General features: G+C 48.5%; 2 protein-coding genes and 1 long non-coding RNA gene across 4 annotated transcripts in view; 1 reads left to right on the forward strand and 2 right to left on the reverse strand.

Moving 5' to 3' along the window:
- The window catches only part of LAMB1 (laminin subunit beta 1), a 44,651-nt gene extending 25,806 nt beyond the window's left edge, over window positions 1-18,845 (reverse strand). The window contains exons 1-14 of the mRNA XM_075491856.1: window positions 18,641-18,845; window positions 18,326-18,495; window positions 15,753-15,888; window positions 13,705-13,778; window positions 11,574-11,762; window positions 11,401-11,464; window positions 9,705-9,907; window positions 8,294-8,414; window positions 7,928-8,116; window positions 7,384-7,563; window positions 6,852-6,964; window positions 5,762-5,841; window positions 3,117-3,252; window positions 819-977 (exon numbers count right to left, since the gene is read on the reverse strand). Coding sequence (XP_075347971.1) covers window positions 819-977; window positions 3,117-3,252; window positions 5,762-5,841; window positions 6,852-6,964; window positions 7,384-7,563; window positions 7,928-8,116; window positions 8,294-8,414; window positions 9,705-9,907; window positions 11,401-11,464; window positions 11,574-11,762; window positions 13,705-13,778; window positions 15,753-15,888; window positions 18,326-18,495; window positions 18,641-18,677 — 1,851 coding nt within the window. The 5' untranslated portion in view covers window positions 18,678-18,845. The remainder of the gene's footprint in view (window positions 1-818; window positions 978-3,116; window positions 3,253-5,761; window positions 5,842-6,851; window positions 6,965-7,383; window positions 7,564-7,927; window positions 8,117-8,293; window positions 8,415-9,704; window positions 9,908-11,400; window positions 11,465-11,573; window positions 11,763-13,704; window positions 13,779-15,752; window positions 15,889-18,325; window positions 18,496-18,640) is intronic.
- The window catches only part of LOC142405005 (uncharacterized), a 31,893-nt gene continuing 24,056 nt past the window's right edge, over window positions 17,898-25,734 (forward strand). Inside the window, exons 1-3 of one of the 2 annotated variants that reach the window (XR_012774030.1) lie at window positions 17,898-17,959; window positions 19,887-19,979; window positions 21,779-21,853. This is a non-coding gene — a long non-coding RNA (uncharacterized LOC142405005). Of the gene's footprint in view, window positions 17,960-19,044; window positions 19,126-19,886; window positions 19,980-21,778; window positions 21,854-25,734 lie in introns of those variants that run through there. The other variant, XR_012774028.1, reaches the window with a different exon arrangement.
- LAMB4 (laminin subunit beta 4) overlaps window positions 23,532-25,734 on the reverse strand; it is a 42,226-nt gene continuing 40,023 nt past the window's right edge. Inside the window, exons 32-33 of the mRNA XM_075491864.1 lie at window positions 25,286-25,439; window positions 23,532-23,830 (exon numbers count right to left, since the gene is read on the reverse strand). Of these exons, the coding sequence (XP_075347979.1) occupies window positions 23,691-23,830; window positions 25,286-25,439 (294 nt within the window). The 3' untranslated portion in view covers window positions 23,532-23,690. The remainder of the gene's footprint in view (window positions 23,831-25,285; window positions 25,440-25,734) is intronic.

Here is a 25,734-nt window from a genome sequence, read left to right on the forward strand (position 1 = left end):
AAAAAAGGCTGATCAGCATCAAGCAACGGCTGTAAGCTCCCGGGAGCATCCAGAGCTCAGGCCAGGAAACATGCGCGCACAAACACGGTGGTCACTGTGCTTCGGGGAGGATGGGGCTGCAGCTGCAGCATCAATGGGGCATTTACCGGCTGCAGGTTTGGGCTGAGACAAGACAAGGCAAGTGCCCCTGGGCACCCTCCAGCACAACAGCCTCTCTCCCTCCCTCCCCAAAAAACATGACTAGGTGCAGGTGGTCAGCAGTCCCATCTGCGGCACGGCATCAGCGGGGGGTTTGGTGACCTCCTCTCCCCCCACCTCTGGGTACTGCACCTGAGTATTTCACTGCAGTCAATTGCTGCCAGGCTCTAGGTAAGAAGCTGGGGGTATTTTTCTCTTTCCCTTCACCCTGCAAATTATCCACAGTCAAAACCAACTGCTTGCAAACTCTTGGCTGCAGGCATTCAACATCCAAGACGAGCAATTTGTCTCCTAAGGTGCGTAACAGCATTTCCACCCATTAGAAGGTCATCTGGCTGGTGCCAAATTTATATTCTAATCGGTCCTGACAGGACTTGTCACTTTTTAATTTGCTCATTAAACAGGTGCTAAAACAACACAATAATGAATGAAACCGTAAAGCAAGTAATACTAGTAAGTCAACAGCTTCTTGGATTTTCACACATCTCGGACATATAACTGAGCGCCTATCCTTGTCTTTGAGTCCTGATGACTCCTGGAAGTGCCGGGCTCCTGTCAGTCGTGCACCGGGACAGCCAGTGCCTGCCAGGAGGCAGCAATGCCCAAACTCACAGACCTACCTGTGGCTCGTAGCGGACCAGAATATCGTACTCCATGGAGTAAGGGATGTTGTCGATGTAGAATTCCAGGTACGCCCCCTCAGGGACCCTTACAAATCCTATGCCCGTCCACGATGGTGTGCGGTCCGGCGTGTACTGGCGCTCTATTATGTTTACTCCCTACAAAAACAGGGGACACAGGTTTTAATACCAATACATTAAGTTTGTGAGCCCCATGGAAGAGCGTGAAGTGATGAGTTCTGCTGATGGATCACTTCTGGATCGCAGCATCCATGGTTTGCATCCCAGAGAACACGAATTCTCTTTTAAACCCATGTGCGTGCACACTGTTGCCCTTCTGCTTAACAATATACAAAAAGCAAGAAAGATAAAATAAAACAACACTGCACAGCTCTTCATCCATTTCTCTGTTATAGTGGGGAATTAAATTTAAAAACTTGCTGTGAGTAACTAGTCCACCAGCTATGACATCTCGATCACCGTAAAGACTTTCACATCATACTTGTAGCAGTAGGATTTATTGCGGTGGATTTACATAGGATCCACCTATTTACACAGGATTGACATAGGATTTACATAGCTGCTCTATTAACCGTGCAAGCTGAGTGCTAATTACTTCCTGACTACACCGGGCTGCTCCAAACCAAACCACTGCTCAGGATAACATTTGAAAAGCAGATCACGGCCACCATGAGTAGGGTGTCACTAAATAACAGAGATCCTAATCATCAACAGATATTTAATAGCTAAATCAATACGTGGTCACTCCTTTCAGTCTGAGGTGCCAGGTTTTTATCTGCTACTCTTTATATAAAGCAAAGAGGAGGAAAAAGGCAAGAGAAAATGGAAGTGTGTGGTGTTCAAACTTCCCGTTTCAAATATATCTGCATCCACAAATAGTTCTCTCCATAGAACAACATCCTGTGCATTCTTAAGGAAGCTGCTTCAGTAGAAAGGGATAAAATGTACGGAAACATCTCTCTATATACATATCACTTCAGGATGTCCCCTCATGTATTCTCACACTCTTTGAAGAGAGCCCGGCTATAAGTTATTACCCTTTGGCTTTGCACAAAGGGTCGGAGCTCCCCAGAAAGGATGGCAGGCGGGACATGAGCGAGGGCATGCAGCATGGGGAGCACGGGGGCTTGGCACCGCCTGAAAATCCCTGCAACTCTGTGCCAATTCATTTTGTCTTGTGCTGGGCCTCTACCTGGGAATTCAGAGTTTTATTCTGCCACCAGATTTGTGAGAAAGCTTTTCAATATTGGTGGTTTTTAAAACGGTTTGTTCTGGAGGTTTCGAAAGGCAAACCAGCAGCACATGCCCTCGCTCTGCTTGGCAAGGTGGTTTTCACACCAGGCTCCTCCACCCCCAAGCCTCAGCAAGGCCTCGGAACCACCTCTCCAGTTGGGCAGACACAAATGCACCAAAAACCCTGTGCTCACGTGCCCTCCACTGCGGTCCAACTTCTGCTCTGCACCATCTTCCCTCTCTGCAGTTACCTAAAAGCAAAAATCCTCTGCCTTGGCTGAAACTGCAAAGTGGCTGCACTTTGCCCGAAATAAATAAATTAGGACCAAGTGTCCCAATTGCAGGCAGACAAGGATATGCTGCTTTAGAGAAACCATTATCTCACCTCCCTGACTCCTTGCTGGAGGCAAAAATAAAGGATGTAATCACCTAGCTCCTGTTAATGAATCAAAAGCAACGCTGTGCAGTGGTGAACGGAAAGAGCCAGAGACCCTGATGTACCATGCCAGGGGGCAAAACAAGCTAGAGGCAACCTCACTTACAAAAACAGTTTTTTGCACAATCAACTATGGTTTTAGTAATTAATAAAAGAAATGTTACTGATGTACAGAAACCCTAAAAGCCGCGGCAACGTGCTTAAATGTGTGCTTTGTTCCCTCCCAGTTTCAGTGCCACCAAAGAGAAGAGCCAGTGTCGGTGTCCCACCGCTCTTGAGATAAGAGGTGAAGGAGACGTGGGTGCGGCGGGTCTGTGTGCAGTGGGGTACAGAGGGATGCTGACAGGAAACAAACTGTACAGTCATGATCAAAGAAACAGGTTTTAAAAGAAAAATGGCAGTTTCCCCCCTGAATTACTACATTATTTATCGTTACTAAGATCCAAGAGCTACAGACTGATGGTTTTCTGATACAATTCAGTTTTGTGTTTTCCACATTTTAATTGCAAAACACTCAGGGTATAAAACAGGTGCTTCCAACACCCACACGGTGAAACAACTTTCCCACAGCTGTCCAGACAGACCAGCCCACTAAAACTGCTACTCACAGGACCCAAGCTGGCTTCCTCTGCTTCGTAGATGTAATGATCGAGCGAAATGAAGTAATAGCCAGGCTCCACCTGGTTGCACTGACGTCCAAACATGTGGGGCCGGCATTCACACTGGCCAGATTCACTTGAGCAGCTAAAAAGGAAGAGCAATGAATTTACAACACATCTTGGCTATGCCGAGACAGTGCTAGAGCTATCTCCTGCTTTGACGTTTTAAGTGACACAGGAGGAGAAGCGCTGCTGGACACAGCTGCGTCTAGACACGAGATGTTCTCGGGCTCTGCAGCTGGACCATCTGCAGCTTCTAAAATGGCAGCACGGTCCTGGGCGCAGTCTTGGCTCAACCCAACTCTCATTCTCCCAAACAACTCCTAGGCTCAGGCTGGGAGCAAGCACAGGCCAGGGGCCATTTCCAGTAGGCACTTTGCATGCGGTTTCCTCTGTTTGGATGGCTAGAGGATTTCACGCTTGGATGCAGGCTGTTCCCCAGGGCCAGACAGCAGTCCTGGGAGAGCTTCACTTGCTACCACAGACGTAGCCAAGAGGCATGTCTGTCCTGCAAGCCGAGGGCAGCCTTTGGCTCCAGGCTTGCAGGCCATGCAAGCAGCGTGTCTGTTTGTACGGGCCCAGGCAAAGCAAGAACACGCACGACCTTGCATGCCCCAGGACGTCAAGCTGCTCTTGTATGATGCAAAGCACATCCTAAGAGGTCACCCACCAGCAGCTACACAGAGGGGAAAACCATACCCGGCTGCTTTAAAGTAGGACAGACACAGCCAAAGACGTGGGACAGAGCCATCACTGGGGAATGCAGAAGGTCTGGTTCAGGGTGACATACAGCAGCTCCACTTCCTTCACAACGAGCCATTTTCTTTTGCAAATACAGCTCTAACCCAAACTGCCTTTTGGTGGTTTTATTGCCCCCAGAGTCTGCCCTGCATTATAAAGAACCCTTGGGCAGGTTGTATTTTTGCATGCACCCGGTCACACTTTTTCATAGGAAGGTTTTTTGGTCCACCAAAAGACAGCCCTTTCTTTAAATTCCAGTTGAATTTAGAAACATTTTCTAAAGTCAAACCCCTCTGGTTTCCATGGAAAATCTCCAGCCTTTTCAGGCTCACGTTCTAAGAGTAATTTTTAACTGAAACAATTTTTGAAATTGCAGAGATTCATTTAAATGCTCACTTCAAGATGCCAGAAGTGCCCTAGCTGCCTCAGAAAGGGAGCTGGGAAGTTTCCCCTCCGGGGATGGGGATGACTCCACTGCCTGGGTTACAGCGTGGGGATGAAAGCCCCAGGCGCTGCACCCCACACCCTGAACAGGAGCCAGGCGGCAGCAATTCAGCAGCAGAGGAGAGGAGCCCTGGGGAGGGCGAAGCTCCCCCTTCCCGCCGATGTTACAGAGCGAAGCTGGGAGCCAGAGCCAGGCTTCGCGGCTCTCCTGCGGCCAGAGGAAAGCACAGCTGCTCCCTCCCTACGTGGTTTTGCAATCACTGGGCTCAGCGCATGGGAAACAGGCTGCAAAGCCTTGCTCAGGCATGGCCAAGCCATACCCCAAACCCCTGGAAGCAGCTGCACCAGGGGAGCCGTTACGAGCTGTGCGGCGTAACCGATCCGCATGCAGGGAACGAGCATGGCGGAGTTAATAATCATTAACGACCACGCCACTGTCTGCCAAGGGGTAATAATTCACTTGGGAGCGGAGGGGAGAGACAGCCCGTGGGACATTCCCACGGCAATCCCTGCCGCAGATGGGGTGTCCACAGTCTGCGACGACCTACACAAGTCACACCGGGACCAGTCCCAAACTCCCCCGGTTTGGTCCTGCGGGCTCCAGTGGGAAAGAGTTCATCCACCCCCTTGGGAAACTTCTGCAGCTTCAGACTAAAGCAGGACATTTCAAAGGGTTTGTGGAGGGAAGGAAAAAAAAAAAAGAGTGAAGGAACGTGCTGCTGTTGAAAAGCCTGGTGTCCGACATGCACCTAATGCACAGAAAACTGCTCTGGTTGGAGGAGTGGTCTGGCTACCCAGCACCTCTCTGACTAGGCATTTAAGCCAGGGCATTCCATGCTCTTACTGATGGATGCATCTTCAAAACCTACGCTTTCCTCTGAAAAATCTCCACCTCCCCAATGGGCACTTCCAGGCCCACATCCCACCCCACGCAGCACACCGCTGGGGCAACACAACAGGACCATGCAGCTAGCGCGCTTCCCCCAGAGCTGGTGGACAGACAGACTGGCCAAAGAGCCAGCCCGACTTCCCATGTCACTACCTAATTCCTGCTTTGATCCTGTGACAGCAAAGCTTTGACACAGACCACACACCGGGTTACAGCCAAGGCAGAGCTCAACCCACGGCTGGCTCCTACCCTGGCTGACCAAAGGCAGAGCTACACTAAAAAGTTTCATGTGTTCATCTGCATCAGTGGCACAAATGGAGGCTGCTCAGCACGGAAAAGACATGGATACCTCTGTCACCCCGTGCTGCAATCCAGACCTGCCACCTTCTGCACACCAGAGCAGAAACACGGTCCCAAACGTCCCCCTCCAGAGCACATTGAGCCCCCATGTTGTGGTTGCAAATGAAGCGAAACTCGCCGAGGTGAATGATTACAGGAGAGTAACCGGGCTGATACTCACTTGTTGTTCAACGCTCCTCCCTGGTCGCAGTCGCATGGCCGACATCCATCCATGTCATTGCTCAGGCCCCAGTGCTCAGGCTGCAGGAGGAAACATCACCGGCGCTGTAACCCGGTGCCGATTTAACCCCATCTACCCCAAAGGTATATTTTGAAATACTCGGCATAAGCCACCCCAGCCTGCCCTCCCAAACCATGAATCCTGCTCCCCTGGTTGTGGGGGTAGACCTACAACCACCAACACAATCTCCTCGCCTGCTCTCCTCCACCTTGTTCAGTCGGTCACTCAGAGGCTTGCGAAAAAAAAAACACATCTCTCCGCCTAGTTTTAAAAGCAAGATTCAGGAGGACCCCAGCTCAGAGACCTCATTCCTACTGCATCATTTACACCAGTATGGGCTCCCAACCCACAAAGGGCTTGGAAAATCACAGCCCAGTATATAACACCGCAGCGGAGAGCAGCGCATGGGGTGGCAGGGCTTTGCATGGAGCACTGCCCTTGCAGGGCTGCTACTCCACAACTTGCTCAGCAGACACAGACAGATTTGTTTAGCTTTTCCATGTAGTCCACTGTCAGATAAGAGAGCTTGTCAGTGTTTATACAAATACATTCAGTTATCTGACAGTGTTTCTATAACACTCCAGCACAAATAACACTATATGGAAATGTATGCGTACAAAATAATCCCTGCCTAAAATAATGGCCTGTATAGAAAGCAATTTTTTTGGTAACACTGTTTCTCTGAAACATTTTGTCTTTCGAGGATGGAGCCTTGTGAGGGCTCCAGCAGAACTACCCCAGATCCCTCATATTCAGAGAGCAACTGCAACAGGTATCCTAATGTCTCACTCCTTGTGGTCCCGGGAATTAATTTCCAGATGCTCTTGTCTGCCTTGACGTGCCTCCCAGTTCCCTGTAACACAGTCTGCTCCACAGCTCCTGACATCCTGAGGCGCCTGCTCCAGCCTGAACGCCGGGCGCCTGCTCGCAGGCAGTCAGAGATGGCAGCCAGCACCTTGCTCTGTGCTTTCTGCACGCCAGCCTTCCTCACACCGGTGTCTTCTCATTTATTTTATGGTAAGCTACTTACCAGGCACTGATTGCACTGCTTTCCTGTCACCAGGCGCTTACAATAGCAGTTTCCTGTCTCCGAATCACAAGGATTCCCGCCGGGATGGGTACCCAGAGGATTACACGCACAAGCTAGATTGGGAAATACAAATAGGCAGACCAAAACACAGGATTGGAGTTACATTTTAGACAGTATCCAACTTAAATACTTACATTAAAGCTTCCCCTAAGTTTCCCAGGACAGAGATTAATTGCACACTTTGCCCACCACACATCCCAGTAAAACTTCCCTGGCTTAGAGACTTATAATTAAAAATAAAGAAGGAGGATTCTGCTACTTCCACTGAATGCACAAGGAGAATCAGCTGGGGAACTGAGTTTTAAGGGCGGGTGGACTCCAAGCTACGGCAAATCTACAAGAATGTTTTTCCTTTAGCAAAAACATGAAACAAAGGGGAAAAAAAACCACCCTACAAACCAACTTCTCCCAGCTCTAGCAGCTCCTCAAAGACCTTTTGATCGCACATAAAGGAACATATGTTTTTACTCACGCTGACAACCCGCTGGGTCATCGGCACTCAGGCCATAGAAACCTTCTTTGCAGAGGTCACAACGCTCCCCTTCAACAAATAATTTACAACGGCATTGTCCGGCAATGAGGCCAGTGGAGAAATCAGTGTAGCGATCGCAGATGCCACCATTTTGGGAGCCAGCTGGGTCACAGTTGCAAGCTAAGAAGGAAGCATCGCGCGTGTCTTATTAACTGCTATGAAAGAAAAGGCTAAGCCTCACACTGAATTATTTAAACTCAGCTGCTGTGTAGCCAGAGTGTATCATTCCTGCAAGTATTAGACATAACATGAGTTGAACATGTAATGACCAGATAAATTTCCAGATTCTCAAAGAGAAAACAAAACCCAGCCAGGCTCGCTCAAGACCTCCAAGACAACCACCTTCCCTCAAGGATCTTTGTTCAGGAGCATGACACTGGCCAAAAGAAGGCCAGTAAATCCTAAATTCTCCAGGGAAAGCCCTGGAGGGCCACAGCCAGGATGCCACGGCCATTCCCACCCCGAGGAGCGGGGCTGCACTTACGCTCACAGACGTCGGGGTCCCGCAGATCTCTCTCCGGGTGCTGGAAGTAGAAGGGCTTGCACTGCTCGCAGTTGCGTCCTACGGTGTTGTGCTGGCAGTCGTCACACACTCCCCCGCTGGTATTCCCCGTTGTCATGTACACAGCCATGTCAAAGTGGCACTGGCTGGAGTGGCCATTGCAGTTGCACTCTGTGACAAAGACAAAGCAAAGTAAGAGTCTGGTCCCAGGGGAGATGCAAGTTTGCAGAAAAGACACACCAACGTCAACCAAAGAACATGCAGAACTTTCTATATTGTCACAAGTTCCCAAGTAACAGCATGTAACACTCACACCAGACTCCACACCTGCATTTTACTCAAACTCACTTTTGCATGCGTTACTATTGCGGCCTTCAGCAGGTCGCCAGGGTAAGTCATGGTAGAAATCCAAACACTGCTCACAGTTTAACCCTTTGGTATTATGTCTGCACATGCAGTGCCCATGGACCTGTCATTAAAAAAAGAAAAAAAAGAGAGGAATATAGTTGGTTATAAAAGAGGAAGGGGAAGAAAAACCCCCATGCTCCAATTAATATAGATAGTACATAATGGATATACTTTTGGAAACTTTAATGCACATAACTGGGTGTAAGAGGACATAAAGGGCCACAGCAGTGTCCTTTACCTGTCAAGGCAAGAACGTCCTCATATAAATTTGTCCTTTCCTTACCGGAACTAATGCCTGAATAAATGCTTTCAGGCATGAACAAGGAGAGCACAGTTCCACCTAAATAATCACAAAAGCCTCTTGGACCTAAAAGTTAGCTGTTTATTAGCTGTTAATTAGCTATTAACATGCATCTAGTTATATCAGCATGTCAGTAGCCCAGCGCCTTCTTTCCAGCCCTACCTTGGTTCTCAAAGCAAAGATAACAGAAGGTTTGGACGGGTTTTATCCATCAACCCCAGACTCTGCCTTCAACATGCACAGAACAAGCACTAAGCCAACCAACAGTGATTGTGTGACAGCCACTGCCTTAGATGACGGGGACTACCAGCACTGGAGCCATGATTTTAAAGTCAAAGCCAGTCTTGCTGCTGCTTGGGTGGAGACACTCATGGGAAGCGCAGGGCAATGGAGCATACCCGCTCCCCGGCATCCCGCAGGCCCTGGGGCAACCTACACAACCTCCCTGTATGCCTCCACGTTTTCATCCAGTTAATAACTTACTCATTAACAGGGGTGCTATTACTGCTTGTCAGGCAAAAATCATGGGGAAAACCAGAACCCAGAAGGGATATGGCACTCGTGCAGCAACATACAACGCAGGCAGCAGGCTTTTCCTTCAGAGCCTGCTGTTAGTTAGGGCTGCCGTCTCCATTTCTCAGCTGATAACGACTGATACAAATGCAGGTCATGTTTGAGTCACAAAGATGTTTCATCCTTTGATGACTCTATTTGCTTCAATTTTAGGGCAATCAAGTCGACCCACATGCCTCTGGCCCCATGCGGTTACACTCTCTTTCTGCATTCCTGCCTTTTAATTTCATCAGCTCTTTAACATAATTAGAAAAGGAATGCTAAAACAGTTTTCACCTAATCTGAGCTCTCTGTGCTTGATTAACACCAATAATGACAGATATGTTTGCTGAGGAGGAATAGTTTTAATGGTTTTCTTGTTTGAAAATTAAGGAGGGGGAGTGGGGAGGGGCAGATATCATCTTTAAATGTGTGTTTAAATTTCTTAAAAGAGGCAGAGTCAGGAACAGCTTTATGCAGAAAAGTGTGAATATTTACCATTCCTTCCACTTCTTCATTAAAGCCATCCACTGGCGCACACTCACTGGCGTGTCCGTAGCAGAAACAGTTCCCGCGAACCACCATGTCGTAGATGGCATAGTAGTACTTCTCTCTGATCTCCATCCTCGAGTCCAAGAGATTATCTCCCAGCGTGTGCAGCTTGATGAACTTGACTCTCAGGTTTGTGATCTTTAATAGGTCTGCAGGGGACACCAAAAAAACCCTCCGTTTTGGAATTATTTACCAGATATTGCATTGAATGGGAGGAAGCCAGGAGTGACTTCCCAAGCACACACTTCCTATGGGCAGATTAGATCAGATTTAATTTCAGCACTTGCATACTATGCAGCGCATCCCTTCATACTCCAAAACTTTAAAAATTACATTATTTTTCTACAGGTTGATCACCATCTAAGTTAGTTTAAGCTTAATTAAAAATACTAATCTATTTTATTCTAGGCATGCACAGGCACAAACACAAACATGACAAGCATGTGCAACAGTACCACCAAGGAGACATTGGTTCTTTGGGGGTTTAAAACATAAGAAGGGCAGGGACCTGACATTGAGGAACTGCCAACAAGTGGACCAGGAGCTTTAACAGTTACAAGCTTTTTTGGAAAAAATCTTAGTTGGAAACAAGCCACAAATATATTCTTCTTTCTTATAAGGCCAACTTTCCTAGCAAATGTATTTAGTTATGTTTTGCTGAAAGAAGCAACACCCCATCACTGACCAAATACAAACGAGAAGTTCTCGAGGGATAATCTATGGGAAGACAAAATTGCAGTAATCAATTCAGTCTACATGTTCACATTGATATTATTAATCCTGTGTAATTTATTATAGCCTTGAAACTAAGCTTGAAAAAGCACTTCAAGCCCATGAAAGCAGAGTTTCTCCTTTAAAACATTGGTTAAAAAAACATTCAACTGATACAGGAACTAGCAGACACTCTTCTACTTCAGATACTTTCTTCTGCTCCAGTTAACTTTACATTCAATGACACAAACCGAAACTGAGAATGCGTATTAAATCAGAGGTCAAGTTTAAGGCCAAACACTGCAGTTCCCTGCTCAGGCCAAATGCCCCACGAGGTTTCTCTTTAAGCCACACTCAGCAACAGATCTCTCCACCTTTGCATTCCTGGATTGTCAAGACCGCGCATGAACACTACAGTCATTTGTGTTTTATGACCACATCTGTGTGGTACAGCCACGCAGTTCTACCAAGGCCAACAATTCTAAAGTCATGACTCAGATGTTCTAAAAAATAAAACACGACCCCCCTGATTTTACCTAGAAATGCAAAATTATATAAGTACCTTTGTAGTTCTGTTTCTTTGCTTTCTGAATACTGTACAATTATGGGATCACATTCCACGGTTTCTCTCGGCAACTGTATGTATTTTGGGGAAAGGGGGTCTTTAATGAAAATAAATCCCTGATCAATTAAGAAAAGGACCAACTACAATGATATGCGTAAGAACAATCGAGTTGGCAACACTGATCGTTATTGCCCAGCATGTCACTGTCTGAGTCAGGAAAAGAAGCCATACCACAAACGTATTCATATGACTTCAAAACTGTTATCAGGACTAATGCATGGCTTTATTTGTGGCTTACTGTTTTTTTGTAAGCAAATCAGTACAGAAATGCTCTCAAATGGGCCTGGAAGGTAACTGCATACATACTTTGAATCCTTGGACTGTACGGATCTTCAATTCGAAAAGCAGGATCTAAAACACGATATATTACCTGGAGGAAAAATGGTACAGCGAAAGGTTCAACTTTAAAAATAAGATAATCTGAATTTGTATGGAAAAAGTATATACAATAAACATATTGGGGAAAAAAACCCTCTGACCTCTCCCTCTGTTGAAGGTTCAATGTCGGAGTATCGGGAATCACAAATTATATCATCCACTTTCTTCATGGGTCCAGTTGAAATCCCAGGAAATGAGCTCTCACAGTCATATGCAAAATATCTATATACTTGCCAAGTTTTTCCAAAATCAGATGATCTTTCTATCAACATTGCAGCAGGACGGAATGTCTAATGGTAAGAAAACCAAAAGAGATTTTATTCAATTAATTATTACTTGCATTTCCAAGGAGCGCTTTTAAGTGTGAGCAATCCACATGACTGGATTTTAATCTCTCTCCATGCACTGACTATTTCCAATATTTGTAAATATCGGAAATATTTTTCTCCTGATATCCCACTTTCTGCTCAGAGGCAGACCTTTGAAACACCACACATCAAACCACAGACTACCCATTTTAAAAAAGACGGCACTCAGTGGCCAAGCGCTTCAACACACAATAAATAAGCAAACCTGTAAGTTTTTTGGATTCCAAATCCTTTCTTAAAACTGGGGGTTAAAGCAGGGCTTTAGGGAGACAAAAGGCTTTTTTCCACTGCTTGTGGAAAGCAGCACAGCCGCCTTTGCTGTACCTCCTTGCCTAATCTGCAAAGGACCTAATGGGCCTCCTCTCCCGCCCTGGGGACCGGAAGGCCACTTCCAGTGCTTCCCCTCCAGCTCTGAGGCCCAGAAGTCCTTGCTGAGCACTTATCTCTGATGCTCAGAAAAGCCCTGGGATTGCCCACCTCTCTTTGTCTGACCACGCTACCTTTCGCAGCATCTCTGCCGCCCAGTGCCAGCTGTCCTCTGTGCTGCATTAAGAAAACCTTCTTCTTTAAGGAGATTGAGAGGTTCAGCTTCATCCCCTCTCGCTGCGTTCGACTCCCCCAGTCCCAGTGACCCCACTCCAGCTGGCCTTGCCCAGGCTGTGGCAGGCTGCATTCGCTTCACACAAACCACCATCCTTCTCACCTCCATGTATTCCACTCCAGAACAACTAGCTAACGAGATTTGTAAAAGATTTTTAATCCCTCTGACCTAAAAATCTCATGTTTCAATTTATGAGCTGCATTTCAAAAAGCAGATATTAATTTAACACCTGGCTTGCACCTTCTAAGAAACTCCAACAGTCTCTTCATCAGTTTTACGTATTCAGAAGAGGCCCTCCAAGAGCCAAGCACAAAAGCATTCAGTCACAGCTGGAAAGAAATTTTCTTCCTGCTTCCCAGCTGAAAATATCACCCAACTTACAAACTGGTATCTCACCCAACAAAAAATGTAGCAACCCAGAGGTAAGGCAGCTCAAGTGTCTACTGCACAAAGTCAACAAATCATCATTAAAACTATCCTTCCCCCTCCTGACAGCAGACCAAGCCCAGCGGCACCGGGGCGTGAAGGCCGCAGCACTCGCATCAGGTCAGGGATCTCTCGGGGGTCCCTCGCTGCTGGGGGCCAGCAGAAAGGACCACCTCCTACCTCAGTCACCACCGTGGGGCAGGGTGAGGAACCCAAGCCAACGCCGCAGGAAAGAGGAACCAGCTCTCCTAGAGAGCCGATGGGTGAAAATCAGGAGATTAATTTGTCTACATGCGAAGAGCAGGGATTTAGCCCTGCAGGAACTGCAGCCCCTGAAACCTCAGCTGAAGGTTGCCACTAGTGCTTGCCTGCGATTTAGGATGTACGGGACATAATCTGCTATTCCAAGACATCTGTTTGTAAAGAAACAAAGACACTTTGTGTACAGATGTTCCTTCTTCCTGAAGACCTTTCCCTTTGCCAAATGAAAACCGATACCATGGCCAATTTTTTTTTAAGAAGAAAAATCCTTGCTACTATATGATTTAGCTAATGATCTTCTAGAACACAACTACCAGAGACACCAACACAAACCCCAGCTTCAGCATGACTCCTTCTGCAGCCTCATTGGAGTTCAAACACAACTCATGCCACAAGTCACAACTGAGCCTTCCTGCACGACTTCAGCAGGAGTTAATAGTGCTTGACAGCTCTAAAAAAATCAGGCAAAACAGCTCAGACAAAGCCCAAATCCCAAAGATCAAATAGATGTGAAGGACTACGAGATCTCTTATTTCCTTGTGTTTTGGGGTTTGGGGTAAGGCTGTGGTTCCTTACCTTGAAGGTCATAATGAGATGAGTGAAATGAAACTCGGCCTCCAGGTTCAGCTGGATAGTCACATTTTCCAAACCTGCAGGGGCAGAGAAAAGAAACTGTGTACCACACAAGGACACCCATCAGCCAAAGCTCTTCGCTCCCGTGACACAGGGACTCTTTTCTTTGCCACTTGGCTCTGTTGTCAAAAAGGGACATGAGGGTTAGCGCATTACTGAGGTACGGGGGAGACACCAAGGACCTGCTGAAGAGTGTATCGCACTTGGGATTCCTGTGCATCATCTGCACCAAACACGTTGCACCCAAAGCATGAGCCTGCACTGCCATTATTTTAGACTGCATAACATGACTAACATCACCAGATACAGGGTAAGGATGGGGACTGCTATGGGCTGGATCCTGGCACCAAAGTGCCCAGTGGCTGGTATGACTGAGGATGCTGAGCCCAGATCTGCGTGGTGACCCCAGGCTGTCCTCACACACTGCAGCCCATCTGGCAACAGAGCCGCGAGCTTCTGCAGCCCTAACACCCCGAATCTCACCGATGGCTGGTGAGGGCCGTTTCCCACCTTTCTTCACTCACTCTGGACTCTCCTGTCCATCCGGATGCAGGAGCAGTTCCTTTACAACCTGGTTTTGAAATACTCCTAAAGCAACTATCACAGCCATGCTTTGCAACCATTAGGGCTAGGAAACCAGTGGCAAGCAAAAGGTTTTCCAAACTCTGTTGTACGACTACCTACAGCCAAGGACTCTACACAGAAAGGAAGAAAAACAGTTACAAACATTATTTTGTCATGTGAAAAGACCTCTCAAAACAGCTGGATACTAATTATACTGTAGTTAGAAATTTAAAAAAAAAAAAATCAAGATTTACAGAGAGGAGAAAGGGTAAGAAATGAAGATAATAAACCAACAAAGCGCTTGAATTTTCGGCCAGCTGTAACTTTACGTGCAGCATGCAGCAATGGTCCCTTCTGCTGTATGCCTGGATAGAAGAAAACATGAATTGGACAGAAAGAATCATTTGTTTTTTATTGTTGAAGGACATTTTCATGACCTTATGAGCTAAGAACTTTTCTGTGTGAATGCTGCCAAGCCTGTTGCAAAAAACATGAATTATTTGGAATGCTAGAAGAGAGCTGCTGGAGACAAGCAGCTTGCTAGTCTGATCTAAATGGTTAAATGGATTTAGTGAAAACCTTTCATTACCAGGCAGCAGAAATGTTACAAATATTACCATTTTATTTTAATATACAGTAAGGCAGCTACTGACAATGCATTTGCAGAAGTCCCATCCTGTCCAGCTGGCTTTAAGGCTTCAGGGTAGGACTGGTGTTTGAAAAACCTCAATGCCTTGTTTTGTGTATGAAGGCATGCCAAAAGCATAACCATAAAAGTAAAAAGGGCAGAGGAAGAGTAAAAAAAAAAAGAAAAAAAGCCACCAAACTAACATGCAATTTTTTTTTTAACTAGCTGGCCTGTTTCTGGTGTTCATTTTAGTGTCTGGCATATGGAAGCAGGAATTCAGAGAGCCCAGGAGGGGGAAGGCAGTTTGCAGGGTAGGAGATGTCCCCCGCTTTGCTCTCCTGGGGTAGGAGGGCAGGGAAGCGGGAGGTCTGCAGGCAGGACGGTGGCCCCTGGCTCTGCGCCCAAACCTCCTCCTTCCACACCCTCCCTCCAGCCCAGGGGCGCGGGGAAGCCCTGCGGTGCAGCCCAGGGGCTCGTGGCAGCCCTGGGGTGCTTCCTTGGCACTGCCGCCCCGGGATATTTACTGCCGGAGGACTGCTCTGCTCCCGCTGCCCAAACATGAGGGGGATCTGGAGCCAGTGTGGGAAACTTCTCTTTAGGAAAGGATTCTTGTGGGACAGCTCTTTCCAACACTTCGTTATGCATTAAGGACTGCTCCGGGGCACACAAAAGGAGCCAGTTTTACTCAGCCCTCCTCGAACAGCATGATCACAGGGCAAACCAGGCCAGACATAACAGCGAGCCTGCAGGTACCCTTAAACAAAAGGAGGGAAAGCAGCTCCCAGACAAACCCCCGTACCATTTTCCGACTGCCACCAGAGCTTCAGGCGATTTGGAGCGAACGTGGTGACCACGTTTTCAATGCGATGACTGTCAGGATTGAGACTATCGTGGAAGGGCTCCTCAGAGTCACATATGAAACACTTTTTGTCCTCCTGGAACAACAAAATAATCAGCATTACTGATTTTATGCGCAGTGCAATAGTTGTTTCCTGCAGATAAGAGTATTTTCCATCCATATCACATTCCACTCATTTTGTCTGCAGGAGTCACCAAAGGTATTTTTTTTGTTGAAATGATAAGTGTATTTACCTTTATGAATTAATGCAAATTGCCAACTGGAAAATATGCCAGGAATTCAATAAACTTTATTTTTAGGAGAAGTATGTTTTCTGTCGACATTGCAGTTTCAGGAAATCTCTTCCAGCATGCGTATTCTCCAGCAGAGCTCAGAACCAAAGGCAGCATCTGCAGAAAATCGCTGAATTGCTTCTGTACAAATGTACACATGCAAAACTGCATCTTCAACAACTTGTGTGAAATTAACGTTGGCTTTTGGGAGCTATCTTGGAGATGTAAGTTCTTGGCATTAGGGATACCTCCGGTGAGGCTCAATACACATCAAGGGTCCATCGGTGATTTAGTGACCAGGTCCTTTCAGTGTGGGGTTAACTTTACTCTGAATCCAGCTTGTCAAGCTCCTACCTAAACCTTGCATCTTCACCTTTGATTGCAATCCCAAGCTATGCACATAAACCCAGTTTGCACACACTACAAGGTGTGCCCATAAAAAACCAGTTGGGTGCAAGTCTGGCATGTGCTGCTTGGGAAGGCTGGACGCTTCTTCACCAGAAGGACAAAAGCCCATCATGACTATTACTACAAACAATGCTATTTTTACATTGTCCTGGTTCCTAAAATCACTACATTCCAATTATTGCAAGGTAGAATGCGAACCGAACCAAAAGGGAGGGTTCCTGCCCAAACCAACTCAGAGTTTGGTAGACTGGAGGGGGCAGAGGAGAGGGAGAGGAGCTCGTCGCGCTGCAGCGAGGGAGCCCCCGCATACCAGCAACACATCACTGTCAAAAGCTACACAGGTATCATTCCTCCAGCAGGTTTATGGAGACAAATGCTATGCTTTATCAGCCAAGAATGTGAGAGCTGGCAGGTCTGCGCCACACAGGCTTTCCATTTCACCGATTGCGGCTTCAGCGGCTCCTCCCAAGCCCAGCGCTTCACCCCCAAGACCCCCAGAGACTCCTCCAGGAAAGGGCACAGCAAGAGTGGGGGTCCCAAGGAAGACGTCCCCCTGCCCGCTCCAGGCTCCTCTCCCCCAGCACCACAGCCCCCGCCTCATGCCACGACTTGCTCCTTCTCCCACCAAACTCGAATCCTGGAAGGCTCAATCCTGCAAAGTGCTCAGCATGGCCAAGCCCCATGTTATTAAGAGGATACTCGGCACCTTCCCGCATCCACAACCTGACACAATTTCTTCAATACCACCTTATGGTTCAGAAGTAACGTGGGACATCCCAAAGCTGAACTGGGGCTGTGAGATCAGTAATAAGGACACACATGAACTCCTGAAGCAATGCTTTTTACAAAGCCACTTCAGCATTTTTTGAGGCAAGAAAACATAACAAAGTGCCTTTGTTGTTTTGTTCCTCCAGGGATGCTAATGCCATTAAAGAAGTCCTGTTACAGACAATCCTGACATACGCCGAAAATGTTCCAGCAAAGCTAAACCCCACGTTAAATCCAGCATTAGCTCTAGCAGATGGAGCAGTACAGTAAAACTAAAGGTGGGGGTGAGATTTGGTAACCTCAGGGCACGAATGGGCCAAGTGCTACAGCCCCTCAGGCAGGGCTCCTCCTGCTTCCCCTGGTTTTCCTTCCCAGCGCCAGAATCCGGCCCTATTGTCTCTGCAGTAAATTCGGCCAGAGATTATCCCCTTACTTTCAGTTCAACAGAGTCCCGCTTATAACTGATATTTTATTCTTCTCCACCATCCCTTCCGTCTCAGAGATTTTAGGTCTGGTGAGCTGCTTCTGGCTTAAATAGTAACGAGCTTTGTGTTTTCCACCAGATGTGCGGGACAACCTTATTTGCATCCTTTCACTTGGAGACCATACAAATGCAATTACATTACGGGAACAGCGGCCAAAACACTACCCAGGTCCTACAGACCACTCTCAATCAGGAAGCTGTCTAGACGGCTCCGGGTAAGTCTGAAAATCAAGTATTAATTGAACTTAGTGCGGCACATTCCTCCATATTAACCTCGCTAAGGAAAGGGGGGTCGGGAACCGAAAGCCGCGAGGGGTTCCGTGGACCCGGCTTGCTTCGAGGGGGCGGGGGGTCCCGCATAGGGGCAGGATGTGCCCCCCCGAGACCACCGCCCGCACCGCCCGCAGGCAGGGGCTTATCCCACCGCACCAGCCGCGGCGGTGCCCGCCGCCGTGCGCCCCCCGCCGCCTCCGCACCCCGGGCCGCTTCGGGACGTGATGCCCAGCCCCGCCGCCGGGGACCGAGCCCTGCGCCCGGGCGGGGTGCCCCGGGGTGCCGCCCCTCCCCGTCGAGGCGCTCACCTGGAGGTGGCTGACGATGCAGTAGGGCTCGGGCTGGCGGAGGCCGCAGGTGGAGGAGGCGGAGAGGCGGGCGGCGCGGCCGATGAGCAGGTCGCCGGTGGCGGGGTAGCAGCTCCCCTCGGCGCAGCCGTAGCTGTACTCGGGCTCCTGCGCCGCCGCGGACCACAGCGCTGCGCGGCCGCGGAGGGAGAGAGGGATGAGAGAAAGAAGCGGCGGCGCGGTCAGGCTGGGCGCCCCGAGCCGCCCCGGCGGGCGCCGCAGGGGCTGGCCCAGCCCGCCGTGCCCCGACGGCGGCGGGAGCGGGGCGGGAGTTACCGAGGCAGCAGCAGAGGTACAGCGGGAGGCGGCCCATGGCGGGCGGCGGGCACCGGCGGGACGGGACGGGACAGGACGGGACGGGACGGGGCTCCCCCTCCACGCCGCCGCCGCAAGCTGTTGCTCCGGCTGCTCCACGCAGGCGCCGCAGCTCCCCGCGGCTCCCGGGGAGCGGCTCCGCGCCGCCGGGCGCCCCCCGGCCCTCCTCCTCCTCCGCCCCGCCGCCCCCGCGGGGCCGGGCCGGGCCGCCCCACGCGGCCCCTCCCGCCCCGGCCCCCCGCCCCCGGGGCTGCCCGGCCCTGCAGCAGCGCCAGGCCGGGGGTGGGAGCGGGGAAGCGGGTGCCGTCGAGGAAGGGGAGCCGAGCCGGGGTGGGAGGCTGGGGGAGAGCGGCCCGGCGGCGGGACGGGGAGGGGGACGCCCGCCCCGCAGCAACCGGGGAACCCCGAGGGGGGAGCGGGGGGACTCCAGCCCCCCGCCACCACAGGTTGTGCCCTCCCCGCTGCTCCCCAGCTTTGGGAGCGGGCTCTGGGCAGGGTGCAGCAGCCGGGGGGAGGGGGGATCACCGGCGGGGCGACCCCCCTCCCTGCCCCTGCCTCTGGGGGTGCAGTGCGGGAGTGGGGGGTTTGACCCAACCCTGCCTTCTCCCGGGGGTGCCGGTGGGGCTGGGCGCCTGCGAGGGGTGGATGGTGGATGGAGCTTACCCGTGCGGCAAGGCCCGAAACCCAGCGAAGGGCCAGGGGTTGGCAGCCGTCGTGGTGCCCAACGGTCCCGAATCGCGGGTGCTGTGGGGCCAACACACGTGGCTCGGGAGTGCCATTCCTGGGGACAGTGACCGCGCTGCCATGCATGGCTGGCTCTGGCGCGGGCAGAGGGGCCTGTTGAGCCCGGGCTGGCTGCCGCCAGGCTGTTTCTCGTTACCTGGGAGCAGGCAGTGCTGCTGCCTTCCCAGGACTGCTTCCCAGGGGCTGTGAGGGGCGAACGGCTGAGCTGGAGCCTCCTGGCCTCCCGCTTTGGTTCCCTGGGCTCCGCAGGGCACACGGGACTTTGTCGGCTGGTGGCAGAGTGCCCTCGGCACCCAGGGGAAAGGGTTACTGGTAAATAAACACCGGGGAGCGGGTACAAAGGATGGATGTGTTTGAAGAACGCAGCCCCAGCTGGGCACAGGCTGGGACAGATCCCTGGGTTTATATACCCGAGTTTTGCTTGTGCACGTGTAACACGTAAACTCGTGTAAATCTTTACCAGGTACCGGTGTCCCTCAAGAACAGTTTGCCCTCGCTATTTGCAGTGCCAGAGTGGAAATGCCACGGTCTGTCTGTCCCAGCAAACCCTGCCGAGGTAGGTAAATATGTTCGTTCTCGTTTTACAGATGGATAAGCAGAAACAGAGGGATACCAAGCGACTTGCCCGAAAGGTTAAACACCAGGTCTGAAACATAACCCAGGACTCCCGATTGAAGAACTCGTGGGGCTGTTTCATTAAAGATACCCAGGAAATTAAACCATTTTAAGCTGACAGGGCAGGTATTCTAAACCTCTCCTGCAATGTGGTCTTCTAAATTCACAAAACTAATTCAGTTTCACAATCCTGCCATGTAAATCACTGCCCAGCTTTGTCCTTAAGCTTCAGTACAGCGAACATTTTTGTCCCACTAACAGAAAACGTTTTACTCTGCCGCAGTTAGAAGCTGCCCCAGTCCAAGGCAGACAGGCAGGGACGTTCTGCAGCATCGCTCTGTGTGCAAGTATGCAAGGACAGAGTGTTTCATTGCCACTGCGTTTTTTTCTATCCCATATTTTTTCAATTTTTATTGAAGTTTTCTCCTCCTTTTTTTTTTCTGTTTCATAGCCTTGTAGAAGTCCTATCCTCCCCTAAACCTAAAATGGGCTAAAGTTGCCCTCTGGAGTTCCTTGCCGCTGTGGCTCCTTCGTGCCTTGCCACAGACAGCATGACAGTGCACTGTGTTCCAGCCTGGGGGGGACCCTGCTGCATGGCATCAGCGATTGAGTTGGGGTCGCAGTGGTGACCACTCACGCCGTGTGGGGAGTGCAGCCATGGACCGGGGTGGCCACTGTCACCGGTAGCCATGGTCACCCTTCAGAGGTGGCTGAAACCTGGGTGAGACCACCAGCATTCACCGTGCGGCTAATTAGGTTCAATGAACTTGCTCATGTCCGTCCCTCCCTGCAGTGCTCGTGAGCAATAGCTAGTGGGAGTATTTTAATTTGGTTGATTCTTCAAGTGATAAAAATTCAGGTTTTTGTCATGTCCTGTCCCTGTGGTGGGTGAAGTGGCTTTACAGTTTTGGGGTGTCTGTGTTTGTGCTGGGTTGGAAGTCTTTGTGAAGAACCAAAGTTCAGAATTTGACCCAAGTGGGACCCACTTGATTACCCATGTTCTTATAACTCTACAGTGGTTGAATGCCTAGCAAATAGAGCTGATGAGATCATTTTTGATTAAATATATCTTTGATTATATGTAGTTTTGGTTAAATGTTGTTTGCATTTTGATTAAGGTCATTGAAGTAAAAATACTTTACAGCAAGATAGTGATTTCAATAATTTTTTCAATTAACACTTTTCTGAAGCCACTCCTATCCACAAGAAAGAGAGCTGGGGGAACTAAAAATAGGTATTTGTGATCCAGGTACAGCATTTTCCCACAAATTAATTTTGCAAAACCACTTTAATAAGTTTTTGCACCACTTCCAATGGTGAATGCTGCACAGCTGTAAACCTCAGAAGCCGTCACAGAATGGGTTTGGTGTCCTGTAGCCGCTGGTCCCATCAGGTCTGCTCGCTTTGTGTGTCTGAGCATGCTTGGAGGAAGGCAGGGGAGGTCAGACTCCACGCTGACTTTCTTCTTCCTGTTTCCGCTTTTCTTGCAGCGATTTCTGTTTCCCCCCATGGATACATCTCCCCTCCAGGCCACAACTGCCTTGTGTTTACAGACTTCTCATCCTTGTGGCTTGTCAAAAGCCATATGGCAACTCTCACAGCCAACGGTGGATTTTAGGAGGAAGGTCTCTTTCAACTTTCTGCTTGTGAATTCAGATTTTTTAAAGCCATGAATGAAATAATTTTGGTTTATATGCAATTGGGAATTTCTTTCTAAGAGCTTCAGTTTGCCTGTTTCAGGTGCAGTGCAGCAGGGCCGCATTGAAACCTGCAGGAAATCCTTTGTTACCTGGAGACCTGCATGTGAGTAGCTTGGTGAGTTGTGTGCTCTGAGTAAACCAGAGATGCTCGATTTCATTATGGCAAAGACAATCTAAACACACTCACCTGATTACAGCCTAGTAACTTCTAAAGAAGCCTTGCACCTCGTAGATGATTTTTTAAAGTGCTAAAATTCAGAAAAAGCTAAACCACAAATTACGTGCATACCTGCATTCAGGTGTCCCTCTTAGATTATGTGAAAGTTATACTTTGATTCCATCTTTTCACAATAGAAGCTATTTTCACAATAGAAGCTATTATATGGGTAATGCATGTTGCACATTGCCCTGGGGCACAGCTGGTTTGAGTTAGAGGAATATCTCTGAAATCTCATCCATGCCAGCAAGTCCCACCCAAGCCCCCCACTGCATACGAATGCTACTTTAGCTCTTGTAAACACAGAGTGATAACTATGGAGGGTTTATCTCAGTTGGATCGTAACAATGCTTGCTTTTAGATAAGGACTGTTTTACATGTGCTGGTGCTGCTGGTATGAGGACGGGTAGATGCTAAGAGCCCTGTATTCCTGCAGAGCATTCCTCATTTTACAGATGTGGTCTGGGCTGCATGTGAGTGCTCTGCAGCAGCGCTGGGCTCCTCACACCAGCTGAATAAAGTCCATGATGGATGCTTGCTGTGGGACAGTCCGGATGTGAATGACACGACTGGTTTTAACTGAGGAAAAGCCATCATTAGTCTGTTCAGCGTCCTGCAGGAATATGGGCAGGATTTTGAAACTGAGGCGTAGCTCCCTTTGTTTTTTTTAAAACCCTAGCCCTTCTGTAGCATTTGTTTAGCCCTAGTCTCCTTCTTTATATTAAAAGAAAAAGAATTATAAACTAAAATTTAGGTCAATTCCTGTGTTCTTTATGGTTACAAGAAACTGCTGTGTGAACCCTGACTTCCATGAAGCGCTGCATGTGGGAGAAAAGCTGGAGAAACTGTTTTTCAACATTTGTGGCCCTGTAGACTCACTGCTTAAACCTAAGAGCTGGAGTTATTCTCCAGTTGTTGGTTGCATTAACGAAATATGTGCGAAACCCCTTATAAGCATAAGAAAAAAAGGTTTTGCAGGAGGGGCATTGACAAATTACCCTTAACAGCAACTTAAAGAATGATTTTGAAGTTGTTTTCGGCATTAAGCATTTGTGCACTGCCATCCAGTGGGCACCGGGGAATTGGCTCCCTGTCACCCACCTCTAATGGCCCAGCGCTGCACGGAGGTACCGCGCGTCCCTGCGCATTTTCAGTTAACGCAGGGGGACCCCTACATGGTCAGGGGTTCCTGGTGACCCCCTACTCTGTCCCAGCAAAGAGATGGGGATGGAGAACTGTACCCTGGGGATGCTGCCGGTTGTCAGCAGGTACAGCTACAGAAGCACACAGCCCTTCATCTGCATTACCCCATCCTGGTCTGTGCAGCCCTGTGCAGGGTCATGGCACAGCCACAAGTTATTTTTGGGTTCAGCAGAAGGCACAGGGTATCAGGAGTCTCTGAGGCAGTTACCTGTAGTTCTCTGAGCAATCCTCCTTCTGCATTTCCAACCCCCTACAAGGAGAAGCCCTGGGCAGTGGGCAGGAGTGTATTTCAGAGCTCCCTCAAAGTCTGCATCCCGATTACTTTATCAGCTGGTTTATTAAAAGTTATTTCCTCTTTCCATATAAACTCAATTGGACAAAAAGCCCAAGAGAAAGTTACGTTATTCACTGTGCCAAAATATTATATGCACTTTCAGATGAATTTACAGAGACAGCCATCTGTGCTGAGCAGCTCAGGAGGTGGTAAGCATGAAGACTTCAGTTGCACTGTACCTGATGGTCTGTTCAGACCCTAACTTTTGCATGTTGCATACTTGCTTTCCTGCTCCGTTATTTCATTTTTAATGGCTATCACTTGTTCCTCTAGTTGTCTCAGTTGCTCTGCCTTGTCTTGTTTGGTTTGATTCAGGTCCTTAAGCTTCTTCTCCAGATCTGGAAGAGTAAGACATGCAATGCTGCTCATATTTGTTGTGTAAGTAAAATCCAGAGATTAACAGCATTTCTTTTCCCAGCAGTTTTAGAGGCAATAGGCCCATTTCAAATGAGGAATGTTATATATGCAACTGGAGGGAAAAATCTGGCTCCTGGATTGTGAGAGAAACGTGACAGCCTTAAATAAATTAATTTCTCAGCATGTGCTTTTGTCCATCAATTAGGATGGGGCAGGACATGGAGCTCTTAAAGGAGCTGGCTTAAATGGAAACACTCAGAGGAACAGTGTGCCCACTGATGTGTGTAAAGCCTAGACAATTTGCGCATAATGGGCTTTGGTCTCCCTCATTTACAGGAATGTTTCCACTGGTCCCTGTGAAGCTACCCCAGAGTAAGCATACTGTTAATGAGTCAAAACCACATTATTCACTGCCTGTTTCCAATGCACTTATCATCTGGGCATTTGGAGTGACTGGGATGCTCTTAATGCTTCTCCTCAAGGTATCTGCTCAAAGTATTTATTTGGGTCCTGTCCTGAAGAATTTGCTCCCGGGATGGAGTTTCTGCTTCTGTTTTGCTGATGTTACACAGCAAAGGTATTTTCGGACGTTGAGCCTGGCAGGATCCTAGGCCCAAGGATTCCCAGTGGAAATGCCCAGACCTTCACTACAAGCACTGCAATTACATGAGATGTACTCTTCTGTTTTGGTGACCCTCTAAACCCACCTGAGAGGCTGCGTGAGGAGCGGTGCCGCAGCAGCCGCAGTCTCCGCTACCCCTCTGCCTCCCAGGCTGCAGCCCTGCAGGTCCAGGGCACATCGGCTTCAATCTCCATGGCAGTGCATGTGGGTGATGACACCAGAGTGTGGACTGACGTGACCGAGGCATGTACTTGAGCCCTGCTGCCTGCTGTGGGACACAGATGTTTCTCTGCGTGTTTGAATAAGCCGGTATTTGTACCTGGTTTGTTCTGCCATTGCTCAGAGACAATGTCTGAAGGGGAACAAGTATGGACTGATGAAAACCAGCTACTCTGCAGCTCTCTGTAACACAAGCCATCACTTGAGTAATGTAAGAAAAGACAGAGCGCAGAGGAAAGATTTAAGGTCCAAATGCCCAAATCAAAGCTCCCAGCTAAAACTGCAGCCAGGTTTTATGCAGATTTTGCACTTGTCCTGCTTTTAAACTGTCTGAATCAAATCACTGCAAGTCCCTCTGTGGACACTTCTTAAACTGCTTATAGCAACCAATTTATGTCAGAAAAAGTGCATAAGCCAAATCAATTTAACTGCTTTTAAACTGTTTGGGTAACTTCAAGCAGGAATTTTCATCAGTTAAATTGTTTTAAACCTGATTTCAGGTGAACCTAGTCTGTTAGTGTCTGTGGGCAAGGACTTCAGTTTAATTAATGACTGTCACGATTTTCACTGCTCGCTGTGGAAGTGAGAACACCACCTGTTATTCTTTTAATTTTTTTTTCAGTCTCTTCAGCCAGTTTTTCTGCTTCTTCTTTCAGCTGCTTCACTTTTTCTAGTGTTACTTTTGGAGGTCCTCGGGCTTTTAGCTTTTCTTGAAGAATGGTGTACTTTCTTTTAATGTCAGCAAATTCCTGTAACAAAAAGCCATTACTTAGTTTAAGAGCATCTCATAATTAATCTGGTGTACCAAAGGAGATTTTTATACCCTTTTTGAATATCCTCCGTGAACCAAACTTTAAATCTCTCATTCTCTTAAATCTTAAAAAAAAAATCCATGAGTGTACATTGAACAATGCTTTGCAAAACCTGATAAAAATCAAGTAAACTGCCAGTGGAGCAATGTAAAGTGTCAAAGGAGGGCGAGGATGTAAAGAAAATATGGTTTAAGATTTTTAAAGCTTATGCTGTTTTTACTTCTTTTGATAG

The sequence above is a fragment of the Mycteria americana genome, chromosome 1 (assembly GCF_035582795.1).
Source record: "Mycteria americana isolate JAX WOST 10 ecotype Jacksonville Zoo and Gardens chromosome 1, USCA_MyAme_1.0, whole genome shotgun sequence".
NCBI lineage: Eukaryota > Metazoa > Chordata > Aves > Ciconiiformes > Ciconiidae > Mycteria > Mycteria americana.